At 36.4% G+C, this 19,302-nt stretch overlaps 1 protein-coding gene across 1 annotated transcript in view; it reads left to right on the top strand.

The window, feature by feature from the left end:
• The window catches only part of LOC126967653 (uncharacterized peptidase C1-like protein F26E4.3), a 69,054-nt gene extending 49,752 nt beyond the window's left edge, over positions 1–19,302 (top strand). The window contains exons 4-9 of the mRNA XM_050812232.1: positions 994–1,172; positions 9,304–9,484; positions 11,669–11,803; positions 12,848–13,044; positions 16,344–16,483; positions 16,845–19,302. Coding sequence (XP_050668189.1) covers positions 994–1,172; positions 9,304–9,484; positions 11,669–11,803; positions 12,848–13,044; positions 16,344–16,483; positions 16,845–16,979 — 967 coding nt within the window. The 3' untranslated portion in view covers positions 16,980–19,302. The remainder of the gene's footprint in view (positions 1–993; positions 1,173–9,303; positions 9,485–11,668; positions 11,804–12,847; positions 13,045–16,343; positions 16,484–16,844) is intronic.

Here is a 19,302-nt window from a genome sequence, read left to right as displayed (position 1 = left end):
AATTTATATATACGGAATGCTCTTCATGTCTTAAAAAAATTTATAATAATATCAAACTGAATACTACAAACTTGTTAAATGTGAAGTGTAAGAGATGGTATGATGGTAATCAATTTCTATGTAATCTCAACGGTAGCAGAACCTACAAAAATATGTTTATCCGATCGCAAGTAATTACACAGCATCTCTTCCTTGGCTACACCTGATGCAAGATTATCGATAATTTGCATTCCTATAGCGCACGGGACGCCAGAGGTCGTGGGTTCGAGTCCCGCATCGTTCATAAAAAAAATTGTTTACAAATTTTATTTGTTTATTAATCCTAGAAGTGAGGGTTATCACTTTAAAAACATAACAAATTGTCTAGATTTACAATAGCGACATCTCAAGTCAATTTCCAAATATGCAAATATTGGGGTTGAACAGGTTATCAACTGTAAAATAGATCCTGTAAATGAAGCCACTACTTGAGAGTTGAACAAAGTATACAAGATTTTATGACGATATGTCACTCGAACGGTTATCTCAGTTGGCAAAGCACTGGCACGGAACGCCAGAGGTCGTGTTCAAATTTTATTTGTGTATTTCCCTCCCATAGTGATAACGATGTAAATAAAACACTTTTTAGAGGATTAAAACGCGCCTAATTGTAGCCGTGTTTGAAGATTAGATTTTGCGTAAAAGTTTCATTTTTATTATTATTTTGGAAATGCAAAATCTAATATAAAAACACAGTTACAATTACACGCGTCTTAATCCTTGAAAAAGTGTTTTATTTAAATGTGTAACACTCGCGAAATCAAAGAAAATAATAGTGATAAGGAAGTCTACAATACGTTTAGAAGATATGTTTGAAATGCGTTTGAAACTGAATTTATATATACGAAATGCTCTTCATGTCTTAAAAAAACATGACCCACCATTTGATTGTAATACACAATTTTATTTACTCCATGCCATGGAATTCTAAAATAAAATAATCTATTTCTGCAGCACATGTAAGATCACAGACGAGGTCCGCAAGACCACAGAATGGGAGTGCGATAGAGACGCCTGCATCATCAGCAACGATGTGGTTTACGGAGTGAACCAACCAGGCATGAGCTGGCGGGCCTACAACTATACAGAGTTCTACGGGAAGAAACTGAAAGACGGCCTTGTGTATAAGCTGGGTAAGTTTCCCCATTTAAATTTCTACCTAAGGCAACTTAAAAAAGTTTTGAAGATTATATATTTTAACTTTTGCTTTGTACAACTGTTCATAAAACTATCTTCTTTAGCAATTCATTAACTTTGTAAACTGTTAACCGATGGAATTCTCTCGCCACTGAAATCAGAAAGGTTCAAACTCTCCAATCTTTCAAAACATTGCTCCTTATTTATTAAAATTAGCTTCGAAGAAGCTGGGCGTCATAAATAGAGCACGGCAATACTTCAAGCCGGCCCACATTCTAGCGCTCTACAAAACGCAGGTCCGGCCACATATGGAGTATTGCTGTCATATCTGGTCTGGCGCACCCCAGTATAAGCTAGATCCATTGACCGCGTGCAACGCAGAGCAGCTCGAATTATCAGGGACCCAGTGCTCGGAGAACGGCTTGGCGTTGTGTAGAGACGTCGCTTCATTCTGTGTCTTCTACCGCATTATTGACAGGGATTGTTCCAAAGACCTGTTTCACCTGATTCATGCCGCCGAATTCAACCTTCGCACGACATGCCACAAGTTAGCATATCATCCCCACCATATGGATGTGTGGCGGTCCTCCACAGTGTGGATTTCAAGGAGCTTTCTTCCACGTACTACAAAGCTTGAATGAGCTTCCTTGTGCGGTGTTTCCGGGACGATACGACATGGGTACCTTCAAAAAATCGCGATCACCTTCCTGAAGGTCGGTAACGCTCCTGTGATTCCTCTGGTGTTGCAAGAGAATGTGGGCGGCGGTAATCACTTAACACCAGGTGACCCGTACGCTCGTTTGTCCTCCTTTTTCATAAGAAAAACATAATTGTGACAAATTTATTAGTTCTTTTATTGTTATTATTTACTGTTTATTTTGGAAAAACTGTAATTGTGGAATGCCAGACATCAGCATGAAATATCTCATGATATTTGCCTAGGTCAAGATTTCTTCCCCCATTCACCATTTATAGGAGACCGTCTGGGTGGACAGTTTGCACAGCAGCGCCTTTTAATGTTTTGGTTTTGAAGGGCATCATAGGTACTGTAATTAGTGAGCTAATGAGAATTAACATCTTATGTCTCAAAGTATATATTATTTTGATTTGATTTAATATATGCAATTTGATGAGGAGATCCGTAGTAGAACCAAAGTCAACGATATAGCCTAAATGATTGCGAAACTGAAGTGGCAGTGGGCAGGGCACATAGTTCGACGGACAGATGGCTGGTGGGGCAGTAAAGTCCTCGAATGGCGACCACGTACTGGAAGACACAGTGTTGGTACGCCCGCCGGAGTACATTGGATAAGGACAGCGCAGGACCGATCGTCGTGGAGATATTTCGGGGAGGCCTTTGTTTGCCAGCAGTGGACGGCTTCCGGCTGATGATGATGATGATAATACACCTTGATTCAAAAATAACAAACTGAACCCTACTAGGTTCGTAGCAAATTTGTAGTGTAAGAGATGGTAAATATGGACCATCCATGAAGAATTTTATGGTCAGGGCGTATAACATCAGTACACGTTTTGCTCCTCATAAAAATAACGGGTTGAACTCCGAGAGTGCCGGCAGATGTGAAAACTTGGATATTATCGTTGTGCATTTTTGAATATTGTGGTTATGGTTAGGGAATAATTCCGCACGAATTGCTTTATTTATCAGTATAAAAGCACTAGCATTTATGGTGATTAAATACAATATTCATTTATTGTGCTATCGTACACAAAAATGACAATTTATATTATACTAGTGGACCCGACAGACGTTGTCCTGTACACACGTCTTAAATTTGAAAAATCGGTTAAGCCGCTAGGAGGAGTTCACTAGCATACACATGAGCAGGAGAATTATTTTATATGGACGGAATTGAGAATCTAAACCAATCTCAAATTCACTGGAACACACAAAAAAATCATCAAAATCGATCCAGCCGTTTAGGAGGTAGTTCAATTGTGAATCTAAACTATTCTCGAATACACCTGAAGACACTTAGAATGTTTCATTAAAATCGGTCCAGCCGTTTAGGAGGAATTCAGTTACAACAGACGCACAAAAAAAAAGATAAAAATTTAACACTTCAGAACTATAACAATTATTATTTTACATTAAAAAGTTTATCCCTCAGAAACTCTCTTTCATCCATAATTTCAACGACTGTCTTACGAATTGTCGATCAGGTCACGTGTCCTGACGCGAGTTTAACATTTTATACCCATCCCAAGAAAAGTGCTTAACTTCGCTAAATAAGTTTTCACTTCAAAAATCTCTCAATGTCCTCTCCAATAGCTGTTACATTTAAGTACTACAGTATGGACAGATATACTTACGTATCGACTATTATACGGTTCTACTCGGTTTCAGATTCTTTTAAGTTATTATATTTATATATATTTTTTTTCAATAATAATCGCTTATAAAATGCTCACAGAATACCTGTCTTCATTTATTTACGGTGTATCTGGATGATGCAGCTACTGTACTCAATAACTTTTGTATTAATTTACATTTACTTTTTTGACTTAGGTACTCGTGTAAGGCATTGACTATTTGACGTTTGAGTATGTTTGTTGCATCGTTTTACATATTGTATTGTAATTGAAATGATTTGTAAATCGATGGAAATGTAAATCTTGATATAAAAGAGTGGCAATGAGTTTCTTGCTACTTCTTCTCATTAGCTCAACCCTTTACGAAGTAGCGGTAGATTCAATAAGAAAAATATTTTTTTGACATTCATAAGTGTCATTTTCGTGACCTACTTGAATAAAGTGATTTTGATTTGATTTAATTTATTTGATAAACCCAAGCTTAATTCTCTAGGATTACTTTAAGCAGGTATTATGTAGTTAGACAATGAAAGTTCGTCCCTGCAGTGCCTTGATACTTTCTCTGAGACAATGTTCTACTTTCTCTCATGCTAAATCTTTGTGTTACACTTGCGAATTGTTGCCAGATTTAAGTATTGTCACGATTTTTTGGCTTTATCTGTAATCAGTTCGTTTAAAGTGTCTGTTAATAACTTTTTTCCAGGTCTGTTTTTTGGGATTAGCGGTTCAGATCCATTAATTCCGATTACTATAAATAATTATTTATAAACAAGAAAAACATGTTTTAAGTGTAAACCAAACTAAAAATAGATTTGTTTTTCAATAAGTATTTTGAAATATAAGATTTATGGCGTATTACTAACGATATAATGGGCGGGGTGCCCACCTAACATCAAGTGTTTCTCAACGCCCGTCCGTTGGATTTCAACCTCAAAAACTTAGATCATTTTTACGTCCAGATAGAGTATCGGCCGTTTTCAATAACCTATCAACCCATAGTTCAACTTACTAAAGGTAGACATTGATTTGATCTGATTTAACGGCCGTTGTCTATAACGTATCTCTAGTTACGGATATATTGCTGTCACCGTATAATGACAAGAACTTATCTATCCATAGTTATGTCCAATATAGTTATAGTCCAATGCTATCTGTCAATAGGTTATTGAAATGTAAGTGAGCGTAAAAGGATAGACTTGTCTACCTCTAGTAAGTTAAACTAAGGCTAGATAGGTTATTGAAAACGGCCGTAAGACAGCTGTGAAAACATCGAAAAAAATTAGACGCACACTAACACAATGTCTCATACAAATAGCGAGTGTAAGACGTAGCTTGTCACTCACACTAAACTAATATTCCTGGCCTCTTTTTATCGCTTGTCTAACAGCAAGAGACTCTATCTACACGTATGAATTATCTAAGCTTAAAAATCATTTCATACTAAACAAAAGCATTCCGCTGATAACATACATTCCATATGAATATATAAATCTTGTTTTCCTTTGATCTTTGTATTCGCGAAGAATTTTAATCTAGCGTCCATAATTCATTTCATACATTCAAGGTAACGATATCTTATGAGACGAATAATTAGCCTAATGACCTGCATTTTTATCAGATGAGATCTTTGAATAAATTGTTGAAATAACTCAACGAACAATTCTTTGTGATGTTTTAATCTTTTAATTTACAACTTTACGCTCTGCTGTTTCGTTCGTCTGTCGAATATTTCTTTATTAGATTTAATCGAAGACCCTGTGCTTCTCCGGGGCATAAAAAGAATAGGGAAGTCCGACGAAGTCCCTTGGCAGGACCAAGAGTGTCGTAAGAGGCGACTAAGGGCATTAACGGGAAGCTCCTTTTCACAGGATGACCGACTACATTAAGGGTCTTTTTCTGAAGTGATGTGTAATGTGTAAACATTATTGTTTCGGTCTGAAGGGAGCCGTTGCTAATAAAATTACTGGTCAAATGAGACTTAACATGTTAAGTCTCAAGTTGACGAGTGCAATTGTGATGCCGTTCAGAATTTTTAGGTTTTTCAAGAATCCTGAGCGGCACTGCACTGTATTGGGCAGGGCATATTAATTACCATCAGCTGAATCATCGTCCTGCTCGTCTCGTCCCTTTTTTACATTACGGAATTTTGGATGTCGATATCTCGAGCGATTGCCAATTCCGTGGCCATCTGGAGGCAAAGCCAAATTGGCTTCGAAGAAGCTGGGCGTCATTAATAGAGCACGGCAATACTTCAAGCCGGCCCACATTCTAGCGCTCTACAAAGCGCAAGTTCGGCCACACATGGAGTATTGCTGTCATCTCTGGTCTGGCGCACTCCAGTATCAGCTCGATCCATTTGACCGCGTGCAACGCAGAGCAGCACGAATTGTCGGCGACCCAGTGCTTTGTGAACGGCTGGATCACTTTGCGTTGCATAGAGACGTCGCTTCAGTGTGTGTCTTCTACCGCATTTATCACGGGGAGTGTTCCGAAGAGCTGTCTCACCTGATTCCTGCCGCCGAATTCCACCATCGCACGACACGCCACTAGTTAGGATATCATCTTCAATATCTGGATGTGTGGCGGTCCTGCACAGTGCGGTTTTCAAGGAACTTTCTTCCTCGTACTACAAAGCTGTGGAATGACTTCCTTGTGCGGTGTTTCCGGGACGATACGCAGTGACGGATTAACCCTTAATCAAATTAAGCAATTGCCTAAGGCATCACGTCTGCACAAAAAAAAAACCATCCGCAGGACATCACGTCTCACTCTCACGTCACCAAAAACCACACCAAAAAAAGTTTCTAGGACTTAAAACTTAGCGCGTTTTAATTTGACATAGAGTCCGACCTAGAGTCATAACCCCACTCTCGCTTGCCCACTCGCTGCCCGCTGGTGCATTCGACAATTCGAATGCCCCGGAATTTCGATCAGTTTATCACGCCGCGTGCCCAAGCCTGGCGCCTCCGCAAAGATATGTTAAAAACGTTAGACGTTAATACTATCTTGCGTGAATTCAATGCTCGGAAAAGCCGCAAGGCGCATTTCAATAAATAAATCAATTATGCTTTGGTTTTTATTGTTGTTGCACCTACTCCACTTCTAAAGTACGTTACATCTCATCATCTTATCTTACAAAAAACCAATGGTTTAGGTTTAAAGACCGATTTTAGTTGACATACGGATAGTGGGGCCCACAGGCATGGATTGCTTAGAGCATCAAGTTGTCTTAATCCGTCCTTCAAAAAAAGCGCGTACACCTTCCTTAACTCGACACTAAATGCCAGCGACCTTGAGCGATATGAGTTCACGGCGGCAGCCGCCATCTATGTAACAAAGCCAATATTTTCAAAATTCTTGTGTGAAAAACAGTTTATATGCTTACAATCCTCGTTATTCACTACTAATCTGAATAAATGAACCTACACAAAAAAGTACAAGCTATAAGAATAACTTTTCTGAGAGAAATACCAAAAAAATGCGTCACGCCATGCCAAAAAACTTGTTTAACTTAAAGAAAAGTGGTAGTTCAAAAAGGCTCGGCAGTGTTAACTATAACCAACAGCAAGCATAAGCAACCTATAAATAAAACTTAAGGATATGTGTAACAGGATTAAATAGTGTTCATAGCTCGGTATGCTATACTTTTACCACAAAACTTGTCTAAAAACACCATGTTTGCGTTTTCTGCTTACTCTTCGCCTTAAAGGCTAAAAAAAAGAGCGATTTATTTAAATACTTACATGAAAAAGGAGAATGACCTAATATAGCTTCCAGTACAGTAAGTTATTTTTAGGAGGTTATCAACTACTTCAAATCGGCATGCAAACTATAGAATTGCAAACGGTATTACATTTGCATTGATTGAAACCGTCGATAAACGGTGAGACTACAATGCATAAAGTAATCTATAGAATAATAAGAGACAAATCCGTCACAAAATAATAATAGATTTTGTGTGCGCTAAATCAGTAAACGATATGCAATCTATAGCAATTGCAAAGCTGAATGAATGAGATGCATTGTTAGGTATGTCACCTTCAAAATGGCTTGTCATTTCAATGTGCGACCTTAGTTAATGGTCGGTGGTGACTTCATGGATACCTGAATGATATCATAATGTGATGCATATAGTTTAATAAAGATTATCTGTGGTTTATGTTGTAACTCCGTCAAAAAGAGAACAAGAATAGTTGTTTTAAAATTTACCTATACTTATATTTATATAACTATTTCACACATATTTTAGCATGCAGTATTCACCTGCAAAGGTAATCCATTTAGTACTTTTTTACCTTTCTAACTTAGCATAATTACAAATGTAATAATGTAATTACCACTGGTGAATCTATATAAATAAAAAAATTTAGTACAATAAGCACTTGTTTAGAAAAAAGTTCTTTTTTATATATTATAAATTTTTACCTGCAGTATTGATGTTGCTAATAAAGTTTATTATTATTATTCATTCAAAATTAAGCTACACGATTCTCTGCATACTCTTGACGGCATGTAGTTGAAGCTCAAATACAGGAATTGTTTAAATGTTTCCTGTCAGACTGTTTTCAAGGAGAGGTGATATTTGTGACCCGTTGATATTTTTTGTTGAGTTACCTCAAATTGTTCTTCCATAGTTTCAAACTTACTCCAAAAATATTTTTATAATAGAATAGAAAACACTTTATTAGCAATAAATACACACATCTTCAATTAACAGTATTAATCACAATCTTAAAATACTAAATTAAATGAAATAGGAACCAAAAATTATTAAAATATAAAATAAAAATTATATAAAATAAAACAAAATTTAAGAAAAATACAACCGACTTCAAAAACACTATTTCAAAATATTAGATATAATATGCACTAAAAAGTGTAAAAATAATTGCGTATTTTTATACAATCTAAATAATTAATCTTATTCTAGTTACGATTATTGTCATTTTTGGAATCGGTGTCCTTCCGCCGCGACTCGCTCTCGCCTCCTCACAACTCAAGCACATCTCACCTATAACTATGTATGTAGTTACAAATCTATCTTGGATGACACCGACTCCAAAAATTACAATAATCGTAACTAGAATTAGATTAATTATTTAGATTGTATAAAAATACGCAATTATTTTTATACTTTTTAGTGCATATTATATCTAATGTTTGGAAATAGTGGTTCTGAAGTCGGTTGCTTTTTTGTTATTTTTTTTTATTTTATGATTTTTAGTGAATTTGAAGTACACTAATTAACAATTCGATCATGGATTCCGTAATCAGAACCTAACCAAACTCTCACGAAACTATTTTTGAAGTATATCCTTTCCAATAAAAAAAGAATCATCGAAATCGGTTGGCGCGATATTGAGTTATTCGTAAATTTATCATCCACTTTGCTATATGTATGTATAGCAAATTTAAGACTTTTATGGTTTTCTCACATATGCCATTGTCAGATCAGGACCATTGCAATGGGACCACATGGGAAGCACCAGCTTTCAATCAAAATCGGTTCACCTAGTCGAAAGGTTTCAGGTAACAAACATAAAAAAACATACCGACGAATTGAGAACCTCCTTTTTTGAAGTCGGTTAAAAAATTAAAAGAACTGTGGGGCGCGTGATTCCCTACTAAAAGGAGCTGACTCAGTATATTGTTGGTCAGTGCAGAAGACACCAACACAACACTGGTTTTCAGCACCCCCTCGTGACATTTGTATTATATTTAATTTAAGTATTTTATAATAAGATTTGGACTACATTGCTACCACTAGTTGTAACCGCCACATAAAATCCACAGGAACATTGCCGCTGAGTAGGGAGACCAGACGAATGGGATCCATCCGGTACGACAAGGACATTCCCTATCCTCGTGAATTCGACGCCCGCCGTCGCTGGCCCCGCTTCATCTCACCTGTGGTAGACCAAGGCTGGTGCGGCTCCGATTGGGCAGTTGTCGTCGCTGGCGTGGCCTCAGACAGGTGACAGATAAGAACTTTTTATTCCTTTTATGTATTTTCAACAAAATAATTGTACGAACATCACAGTCTTGCGGTGCTTCCATCGTCCTGGGGCGTAAAAATATAGGAGAGTCCCACGCTCAAGGGTGTTGAATAAGACGACAAATGTGATAGAAAATTTAAAAGACTTGTTAAAAAAACGTTTGTGTGGGAAAGGTTAATACATAAATGAATTTCTTAATGATACCACTGACTCTGTCACCTGACTCTTTAATTATAAATAATATTAATAAAATAAATATTCCATTGTAATCCATATTTTAATAAAAAAAGTTCGCTGAGTTTCTTGCGCCCGTTCTTCACAGGTCTGCGGAACTGTATTTTAAATGGGTGGTATTAAAAATATTAGAATTTGACTAAGGGTTTTCGGTATGGGAGAGCCACGCTGCCGTTCTATAAAGACGAACGGGCCAGAGTCCTCCTGATCTTCGTAGACTTCGTACTCGCACACAAAACAAGCGTAATGTAGCGGCCTAGCTTCACTATGTTTCGCAAAAATTAGTGTCGGCAACCGGCGCCCATCCCCTATCCCTCAAACCTCAAACACAATAATTATGAAATCGGTCCTTAAGAGATATTACACGTCCCCGAACATCCTCGCTCGGGCCACCTGTCTTATTTTATGAAGAAAGCACAGTCCCGCTCATAAAGGAGTCAACAACAGCATGACAACTCGCTCCATGCTTAATATAGACTTAAGCAACATTATCCACTTCACCTTAAACGCTGTACACCACATTGAGACGGTGCAGCTACCCTTGTGTCTCCCTACGGAAATGCTGGTTTTTTCTAACTTAACTAACGTTAACTGAACATAATTATTTGCCTCATGCCGGAGTGTTTGTTAGGGAGAATGCAGTGGTTGAAGTTAAACTGTCGCCAAAAAGAATTTTTATAGAAATTGATTTTGAGAAATGACTTTATCCATCAAAGACGCCAAACCTACAAAATTTTCTTTGCTGCAAGCTTTTACAACTCGAGTTTTTTTTTATAGCAATTAGCAATGAAAAGAAAAACAAAGATCGGGATTGAAGTGGGTACTCTTTGATATAAAAAGAACCCTATATCGTAGAGGCAAAGTTCAAACTAGTATGAATTCAAAAGTAGGCTTCACAAAGGTTTATTTTTACTACAGTGATCTTGCACTAGCACTCAAATTACAAGACTGATACTTCCATGACATACTTTGGATTCTATTGTTCTACTCAAGAACTGTTGGACATGTTGTTTGATTAATCTGCACCTTTTTTCTCTGTGTTACCTTTTTCGAAAATTTATTAGCTACTTACGTGGTTTTGCTGGGAAGATGACTACAGAAGCGTCTTTTTTGCTGCCAAGCAGTACAGTGTAGTTGTGTGTAAGGACTATTTTTGCTTGGGAGGTCATCGTAGAGGAATTACTGGGCTATTGAGAGCTTAAATTATCTCAATGTGACGATTCTACAATTGTGAATGTGTGGATTTCGGGTTTTGGGTTTTCGAAATCTTGAGCGGCACTGCATGTTATGGGTGGGTGTATTACTTTTTTTTTTCTGAAAAAAAAGGGACGAGACGAGCAGGACGTTCAGCTGATGGTAATTGATACGCCTACGATTATATAAGATTATTGAAAAACCTAAAAATTCTGAGCGGCTCTAGAACTGCGCTCGTCACCTTGAGACATAAGATATCAAGTCTCATTTGCCGAGTAATTTCAATAGCTACGACGCCCTTCCGATCGAAACACAGTAATGCTTACTTATAAAGGATTCACTCGACTGGTCACTAATAATTATCATAAACTTTGAATATTTTATTATTTCTTCTCTTTGAATGAGCGCTCATTGATGTTCATAACTTGTTCTTTTGAATTTTTTATTCGTAAATTTGTTTATTTGTATAATTTTCATTATTTTTCAACGTAAACGGCGTAATGTATAGAATTTTTGGCTATGAACCTACGCCGATAAAAAAATATAAACAGATACTCCCTAAAATATTTCTTAAAAACCCAGAATTGATGTTTACAAATCTGTGTAACTAAAAACACTTCTGACGTATAGTGGCATGGCTGAAAGTTTGATTATGTTCAATTATCTACTGGGGAAATTTTCAAGTCTCATTGTGTCAAAAGTGGTAGAAGAAATATGTTTGGCATTACTTCCAGATTTGCGATCCAGTCGAACGGTGCTGAAAACATGGTGCTGAGTCCACAGAGCCTATTGTCATGCAACGTGAGACAGCAGCGTGGCTGCCATGGCGGCCATATTGATGTTGCTTGGAATTTTGCGAGAAGCCACGGGTAAGATTAGTTTAAAAATTATTGTTATTGACGTTGTGTAGAACTACACAAGAAGCCACCGGTAATATAAAATATAAAATGATTGTTATGGACGTTGCATGGAACTACACAAGAAGCCACAGGTTAGATTAACTTCAAAAGTATTGTTATTGACGTTGCGTGGAACTACACAAGACGCCACGGGTAAGATTTGTTTTAAAATTATTGTTATTGACGTTGCGTGGAACTTCACAAGATGCCACAGATATAATTAACTTTAAAATTGTTGCGATTGACTTTGCGTAGAACTACTCAAGAAGCCACAGATATAATTAACTTTAAAATTGTTGTTGCTGACGTTGGGTGGAACTTCACAAGAAACAACTGGTAAGATTAACTTTAAAATTATTGTTAATGACGTTGCGTGGAACTTCGCAAAAAGCCGTGCGTTAGATGAAAATCAGACTATTTTTATTGCTCTGGTATTGAAATAAAGTATATGCGATGATATTATAGCAGTGACTTGCAATTTACGTCCCTACGTTAATCTACGAGTATAAGTACGTACGTATCTATTTGTGTACTTACACTGGGAGGCAACGATAAGTTATCACACTTATATATTGTTACACTATAAAACATACTGAAAAACTGATACTTCAATAAGTATCAGTATTGCTTTATCCATTCAATCAAAACATGGCATCAATGATTTACAAAGTAAATTTGATCTCTCCTAAAATTCCATAATTGCAGCTTCCATACATAGAAACTAACAGACATGAAAATATGATTAGACCATGTCTCACGCTTGTTGGTATAGTTTGGTAATAATCTAGTTTCAACCTTATGTACGAATCTGGAATGGTCGAGCGAAATTAATGCTCAAGTACCTACACCTACAGCTGTTACGTGGGTTGGGCCGTTGATAAAGCATTGCGGGTTAAAACACCACGACCACAATGGTTGGCAGGAAACAACGCTTAACAATTCGAAAGTTATTGATACCAAATAATTGGTAGTGTTTCAAACAGTGAACAAATTCAGGTTAAATGTTTTTTACAGACTTGTAGATGAAGAGTGTTTCCCGTACCAAGCAGCAGTTATTAGGTGTCCATTCCATCCAAAGAGCACCCTGGTCGAAGATGGATGCAGACCCCCGGTGAAGCAGCGTACGTCGCGCTACAAGGTGGGACCCCCCGGGAAACTGACCAAGGAGGCGGACATTATGTACGACATCATGGAATCTGGACCGGTTCATGGTAAGACTAGCATTTAAACTTGCATGAGTCCTTTCTAAGACTATACTTATCTAACTTATGTTAAGTTTCAATTGTCAGGGCTGTTGTTGATATTACAAAAATGTCTGCTATTACCAAATTTTTTTCTTAAGGATCTGCTATACACACTTTCGTCACAAAAGCCTTAGCTATTGCTGTGATTACGACAACGATGCTACGAAATGATAATGAAAAAATCATAGAGAGACACTGTGGCTAAAGCGATAAAGTGCATGACGAATGCACTCAATTTACAACAATATAAAAGCATCTGTGAAAATAATTGTTGAAAATACCTGTTGAGAGAATTTCTTGCACCGTTTCTTCGATCTTCTAAAGCTATTAGACCCCAATGCGGTAGTGGTGATGAAATTTACTTAAAAAAATTAAGGCATCAATTTAAAAAAAACTATCATCAGTGAAGACTTGCTTTTAATAAAGTCTTATTACTATACAAAGTTTTAATGTCATATTCTATTATATATTAAAGTATTTGTATTAATGATTTAGAGTCGACTTCGTTGTTTTTGTTTCTATCGAGGAAATCCTACGACATCATATTTCCACATCACTGAATCGCTAGATCATATCCTGAAATTAAACATATATTTATTTCAACGTGATTGATATAGAATTGTTGATACAGCTCATTATCTTGCTACGCCATTTGAGGTAGGGTGCGCACTTAATATTTACGCTCTTCAAATCGGAATACAACACTACAAGTAATCTGCTGCGTCAAAATCCGACATAAGGTACGTGAAGTAAAATTTCCAGTGTTATGTCCACGTTGCACAAGAAAGTGATCCGGTATAACAACGTTATCGGGACCTTGTACAATTTTTTTATCTATCCTTCAATGGCAATGCTCTCGGTTGTTTGAAGTTAATCGTGAACGTTCCCATTTGATAAGGGATAATACATCGTTCTAAGAATTACTCAGTCTTGTAGTTTGATTGTAATATTACGACTAAGTGATTTAGTTTGTCGAGCTTATCGGTTGGTATGTCATTCAAATGTAGATATCGTGACTGCTTCTTGGAACTTTTCGTTTACTTGACAAGCATCTTTATTTCATTCAAGTAGAATTTTAACAGAAGTCACAAACACAACATTGACAAGAATAAACTAATCTCTAAGATCCAAATGTTATAATAACTAGAGGGACTGCCCACTTAAAAAATCTGATATTTTGATATTACGAACAAATACTTACATTTTATTTAATTATATGAGTATAGATGTTTTTAAGCTTTTGTCATAGCGGAACGTGACTATATGACTTGGGTATCTTCAGACATACATAAAAGGGCTTTTAGTCTTTCCCTTGTATTTGTTTTAATAAACTTTTTAACTTTCGATGTGGACGTGATAATTTCCTAACTCCTTGGTAGATGAATATGCGTGAGTCTATAATATATAGTCTATATAACTTTTGAGAATTATTTTCTAGCTCCAAAGAAGCGAAACCTCAAAATTTATGCATCAGACCTGAGAAGAACGGGCGGAAGAAACTCATTAGGTTTTTAATAAATTTCGCCATAATTTCTGAGAGTGTTCGCTCCATTCCTAATCTATGGTATCAAAAGAAAGAAATTATAGTAACCTATAACATAAATGACTTTCTTAATGATTTTTTAACATATTTAAATGTTTTTTAACAATTGTTTTGTATTTCGTAACATATTTACTTTGTACATTTTCTAGGATCGTTTTGTAAATGCATATACATCGCCCAACAAAATACTTATTAACTCGACTTAACCGCTACTCGGTTTATGTTTGTTCCTGGTGTAAGCATTATGATTATCAAAGTTTCTAGAAAATTCGCTCGTGCATACCTAACATTATCAAGAATATATTGAGACGCAACAATTAATATCTTTATTTCTTTAAAGTTTTCTCCTAATGATTCTTCAAGACCTATGTTATAAATAGATTAAACAGAACTCTTCTGCAGCACCAATTATAAATTGGAATTAATTAAGAGAAATACAATATACAAATAGAGTTTCTACCGGTATCACCTCTCAATTTAACCAGACACTCGCATCTACATCTTTGACATTTGGCGCGATAAATTTTAAATATTTTGTTTACATCCTATTTATCAATAGGCTATTGGCGCTAAACCAGTATACGATGTCTGTCAGAACATTTATTATTTCGTCATATAAAACTGTTTTTTTTTTACTTTGAATATGGGTGAAGTGTTTTTATTTTCTACAAGGTTATATTGATCATTTATGTATATAAGGAAGAGGAACGGCCAAAGAATTGCTCCTTGTGGTACACCCATACTGAAAAGATACCAGTACTCAAGAGATCTGTCATTCACATCGATTTTCTGAATTCTATTGTATAATTAATCAGAAGATTGAGCGCGGTTACTTTTATGCCATAGTCACATAGCCTTATTATCAAACCTGTCAACTATTAATAATTATCGGCTAGATCAAAAGCGGTAGTTACAAAACTATTAATCAATCGTAATCTATAATAAAATGCCATCAATGTATGTTAATATAAATTCCTACTACAGACCGCTTCCTTAATTAGTTTCTATACTTTAATTGATTCGAGGATAAGATTATAATCGAATTCTTTGACATAGTGTCACGCATTTTGTGAGACGGATGATTCTTTGAATCTATTAAAATGCTTTCTTTAGGTCGGTACATACACAATAGTGTTAACTAATAATTATAACTAGGTAACTAATAATTATAACTTATACACATAAAAATGATTAATGTTTTCTTTAGTGTTAATTCCGCCAATATTTGTTTTTAAACAATTCGACACGTGTTTCGCCTCCACACGAGGCATCCTCAGGACGTGTTGTCTCACCAAAATCTGGCACGAAACCAAAAGTCTCTTAACGCCTACTTCAATAAATTTACTTATACACATAATATTTGTAATTGTTAAGGTTTTAGTCGATAATTTATTTTTGAAGTTATACTTCTTTAGGCGCGTTGGGAAAATATGATGAGAGTGAAATTTTAAGATGCGCGCTGTAACACAAAAGTAACAGATTGAAGTTGGTTCCTAAAATTTTGTCACGTTTGCGATTTATTGAAAACCTCAAAAATTCTGGGCGGCACTACAACTGCGCTCGTCACCTTGAGACTTAAGATGTTAAGTCTCATTTGCCCAGAAATTTCACTAGCTACGGCGCCATTCAGACCAAAACACAGTAATGCTTACACATTACTGCTTCACGACAGAAATAGGCGCCGTTGTGGTCCCATAATCTAGCCGGCATCCGTTTCTTACAGCTGTGATGACGGTGTACCAGGACTTCTTCCACTACCGCGACGGCGTTTACCGGCACAGTGGACACGGAGATGTTACTCTGCAGGGACTCCACAGCGTTCGCATCGTAGGCTGGGGCGAAGACAGAGGCGATAAGTACTGGGTAAGGAGTGCTTCAATAAAAATAGTTAATTGCTCAAAGAAAGATACATCACGGAAGATGTTCGGAGGAATTGTGAACAATATCCCCGATCACTTCCCGGTTACTCTCCAGCAGCCGAGTTTCCCCACCGGACGACGTGTCAAATTGCTGATACAAAACAACAATTTTAAACCTTAACCATTAATATTTTGCGCTCCCATTAAAACGCTAACGCTGAGAGTTGAAGAACGGTTGGCTAAGTTGGAAAGATCGCTCGGACGGAGCCCGAGAGGTCGCGTGTTCGAGGCTCGCATCGTTCATAAATTTTGGGTTACAAATTTAAATTGTATAGATTTTAAGATATTGACTTTTGTGTCCGCAGATTGTCGCCAACAGCTGGGGCCCACGCTGGGGCGAGAACGGTTACTTCCGCATCGTGCGAGGCGCTGACGAAGCCGGCATCGAGTCGTTCGTCTTAACCGTGCTCAGTGACGTCACCGAAGCCAACCAAAAATAACCCAGGCATTACCTGGTAGCACCACTGTGCGTCACCACCAGGGTGGTTAAGACCAGCAAGGGTGTTATACTATTGAACAGAACGCGGAGTTTCGGGTTATGATCTGCTTTTTGTGATATTTTTCCCTCGGGCCAAAGTATAGGGCGACACTGAATGAACGTGGCCGAAATAGAAGCCACAATAGTCGCCTTCTTGTTATACTTCACTACTTACAGTTTATTCTTAGATCATTTATGCGTCTAGATAGACTGTAACAGCTGTGAAAACATCGAAAAATATTGAGGTTGACAGTTAGCCTTTATTTTGAGCAATGCACGCACACTAACACAAAGTGACATACAAATCGCGAGTATCAGACGTAGCTTGTCACGCACGCAAAAGTAATAAACCCGGCCTGTTTTCATCGGTTGTCTAACAGCAAGAGGCTTTATCTAGACGTATAAATTATCTAAGAGTTAATTAATATAATTATTTTAACATGAATATTACTAATAATTAGTAGATTTTTACTGTATCGTTGAATGTATTTTATAATAAGCAATAAAAAAATACGAATTTTTTTAATTCATGTCGAGTCATATTTATTGTATATTTACATTTACTGTCCCTGTCACACTTTATAAAAGTAAAGCTATTTTTTTTTTAAACTTACACTCATGGAACACTGGTCATTAGATTAAAAAAAATATGTATTAAGTACTCACCACTTTTCAATTGTTATCGAAATATATATTAGCCCTTCCTGCTCAATCCAGCCTCTGGATGTAAGGCCTTATTTAGGGTTTCTTATACCTCTATTAGATCAGAGAACCTTGCGATGAAAATCTTAAACACACGTCAATCACATCTGATATAAAAATTTAGCTTTACTTTGTCGTAAAAATATAACTACTTAACTCTGAACCTGCAAGTGTACTTACAATTGTTTTATAACAATTTTCATTAACAATTTAAGTATTTTTAATAGGGTTTAGAACCATATATTTTTATATAGTAAGAATAATAGTTCTCAAACACTAGAGTCCACGGTATTTACTCGGAAACATGTTTTCGTATATTTCACTCTTAGGCGCCACCTCCACGAGCGAGTGAAATTATATTTTATTATCGTCATGTCACGTATATCTGTGCATTAAATGTCACCACGGCGATTCGTAGTGATATTAAAACGTCAACGTTAAGTCGTGCCTGTCACTAAAACGGAGTACAAAGAGGATGTAAATACTACATTTACTAATTTGACATAAGTTTGAAATAGTAGTAATTCCAAATGGCGATTGATCAAGAAGTATAATCCGGCTAGGTTTGAAAGCGAACAATTGCTCGCAAAAAATACAAAATGTAGCGGATTTCGGATGTCTCCATTTTTCACAAGATTATAGCCGTCATCTGTCAACCTGTCAATGACTGCTCGTTTTATACAATCGAGTGATTCGCTTTTTCCTTAGAGAGTTTCGTTAGGCCGACGGAGTCTTCGTATACGAACGATAAAGACGTAGCGAGACGGGTCGGTACACAATAATGACTTTCTACACATATAGACAAATCACGTCGTATAAGAACAAAGTCGAAATATGGAACATGGCACGAATTACACCATACTTCGACTGCTATATCTATACATTGCCGCATTTACTCCAGTTGTTCAAAATATTCTTTGTCAATAATCAGCAATGTAAAACATTTATTCAGTTGTCTTTAAGCACACTTTTGCCGTTCCGCTGTCAGACTGCTAATGATATTATGTCCTTTTACATATAGAACGTTATTAATTTACAAAATAATCGTCTTCCCGTGGAGGTTGGGCCATACGAGATGGTTTAACGGAATTCAAATCATTTTTTTATCAAATTACTCACCTAACGACACGTTTGTAATTTTGTATGAGCAAAACTTTGAACCCTTCAACATAAGTTTATGATATATATTGTCTGTATAAGAATAGCTTGTCGAACTAGAATAAGATCAATTAATTAATGCGTAAAAATTTCTCTTAAAACATTTATTAATATTATGCAGTTACTCTTTTGTAGTATAGACTAAGAGCTAGTAACATCAGATTTGTTATACTTTAGTATAAGAGCAAATGTTATTCAATTATGCATCACACGATGAAGCACTGTGATATGTTACAGTCGAAACGATTTCTAGTTTTTTTTTTTCAATAACGTATTAAAATACGAGGGAAAGAGACAAAACGTTATTAAAATAAGTTAGTGTAAGGTTGTGTAAGTCAAAGATTTGTAAGCTTTTGTAAAACAATATTTATTCTGTACTGCCACCATAGTCCGTTTACACATTAAAGTTAAGACTTATTAAAATA

Source organism: Leptidea sinapis, chromosome 13, assembly GCF_905404315.1.
Source record: "Leptidea sinapis chromosome 13, ilLepSina1.1, whole genome shotgun sequence".
NCBI classification, from domain to species: domain Eukaryota; kingdom Metazoa; phylum Arthropoda; class Insecta; order Lepidoptera; family Pieridae; genus Leptidea; species Leptidea sinapis.
Note: the sequence above shows the minus strand (reverse complement) of the source record. Positions and strands in the feature narration are given on the sequence as shown.